We start from the raw sequence: 2056 nt of genomic DNA on the forward strand, positions 1-2056 counted from the left end.
ACGCATAAGTGACGTCATTATATGCTCTCGATCTTCAGCCGTTGATTACATAAGCAAGTTAGGTATCAGTTGCCCAAGATAATCTAAGTATAATGTACATATTATATACTTATAGTATACTTTTATTAAGATAATAGGGATACAACAAGTGCTCTTACACTATTATATACATTAATATACCTTTTGCATAAATTATAAGATAACAATAGTTATTATTACATTATTATATTATAAATATAACTCTTTTTTAAAGATTATAATTTAAATGTAATACAAGCATAATACTTTAGGTTATCATACAAAGTTAGTATAATACATGTAATAGATTTTATTCATCCTTAGTACTTATGTAGTCTTTATATACATTAATATGTCTTATTTAAATGTTACAATTCATGTACAAACCTTACAATTACTTTACAATGTATATACAATACACATGTTACTTTACAAGGTCTATAAGAAATTACAAGAAATGTGACATTTTCCTGATGTAGATTAGTCATATTATATACCCGTGCATACGCTGTTTGGGGACGCACAAGGACCGTCTTATTCGCAATTGTAGTTATTGTCGTGGTTTGTAGGCCACTCCATACATAACGGTCGATAAGCTGACTCTTTTGTCTTGTTTTTACAGGCAGTCTTTACTCCTGGATTGTATTTCACAGGAGAATACCTCAAATCGGCCACCGGTCAGTAAGGGCTACTACATAGATATGAAACAGTAATCTGACTTGTACATAAGCCATCGATGTACCCATCTTTCCTACAGGATGTTTAATAAATTTAGAGGACACATTGACGCGTTTGCTGTGATTAGTGTTGTTGTCTCAGAAGTAGGTGAGAGCAAGTCCTTAAAGTCCGTTATTTCGACACGATTGCTATAACTTTTGCTTCTACTTCCAGTTGCTCTCCTGGCTGTGGTGGTGAAGGCTGGTTAGTCGGCCAAATATCACTTTCCCCGAGCCATCTAACTTTAGAACCTAGTCCAAATGCCACAATCAATCAATGATTATGCAGCAAATCCTTAGTAATGGTAAGGAACTCCGAACTAGCTCCTCCTTGAAGTTAATATGAATTCGGTCAACATGTTGCACTTTTTAGGTATCTTGTATTTTGTTGTGATACTGAGTAAGGACGATTTCCGAGTATCCTGTTCTGAGACATTCATAGTTTTGAATTGTAGGTATTTCAGCAATGAACATGGTTGTGTTCAAGGTGACATCACCATCAATATGCAACATTCTCACTATGTATGTCCTCTCTACCAAGCCTTTTCAAACATATTAATTGTCTTTGCCATAGACCACAAGCAGCCGTCCAAAGTATATGCTGCAACAGACTTATTTTCCAGACTAAAGGTGCTTCGACTCGGACACAAAAGTTACGTGTCGATGCAGTGATCCTTCCTCAGGGTTCCATTCAAACCTATGAGAGCCATAGTAATGACATAGTGTCATTATTTCCTTCTGGACAAACAAATTGATCTTTATTGATCTAAGGTATACTTAACATCTGCTATATAATTTATCGTATTTGTATTTCCAGTCTTCAGTTGTACCACAGTGTAATGCAGATAGCTCATACCTGGTTGTGAATGAAAAGCCATTGTATCCCGGTCCTTGATTGTACAAGTGCAGTTCAGGATCTACAGTACTAACATCTAAATAAATCTAATTCTCGCTTATCAGAATCACTTCTTGAAGCAAACATATGTGAAGTTTCTACTAAGTTGCAGGTAATGTAAAAGTAGGAGGGACACATATAGTGACATTATGGTCCTCTCAAAGCAAGCACTGCCAAGCAGTTGTGGACTTGTGGTTGCTTATAGTATTGAGAGTCTAGCATCAACCAATCTTGCCTTAAGTGTGCTTTTTCATTGTTACTTTTCTTTACTAACACGCGCTGCGCCTCATACTAATTGCATGTGTGTTGTTGAGTTGAGAAGATGGACGTGATGGAGGAAGACAAAACATCATGCGAGATGATTCATGGACCGGTGCTTAGATTTCTTGGCACGTGATATAGACAGGCAGGACTTGCTTCCTCTCAT

At 36.4% G+C, this 2056-nt stretch overlaps 1 protein-coding gene across 1 annotated transcript; it reads left to right on the forward strand.

Moving 5' to 3' along the window:
- Window positions 1-1200: 1200 nt before the first annotated feature.
- On the forward strand, window positions 1201-1489 carry FOMMEDRAFT_162820 (uncharacterized protein; the record flags this gene model as incomplete). Its single annotated transcript, XM_007272096.1, has 2 exons — window positions 1201-1256; window positions 1309-1489. The coding sequence occupies 2 exons, from the start codon at window positions 1201-1203 to the stop codon at window positions 1487-1489; spliced, it is 237 nt and encodes a 78-aa protein (XP_007272158.1).
- Window positions 1490-2056: the final 567 nt, after the last annotated feature.

The sequence above is a fragment of the Fomitiporia mediterranea genome, assembly GCF_000271605.1.
Source record: "Fomitiporia mediterranea MF3/22 unplaced genomic scaffold FOMMEscaffold_54, whole genome shotgun sequence".
Classification (NCBI taxonomy): domain Eukaryota; kingdom Fungi; phylum Basidiomycota; class Agaricomycetes; order Hymenochaetales; family Hymenochaetaceae; genus Fomitiporia; species Fomitiporia mediterranea.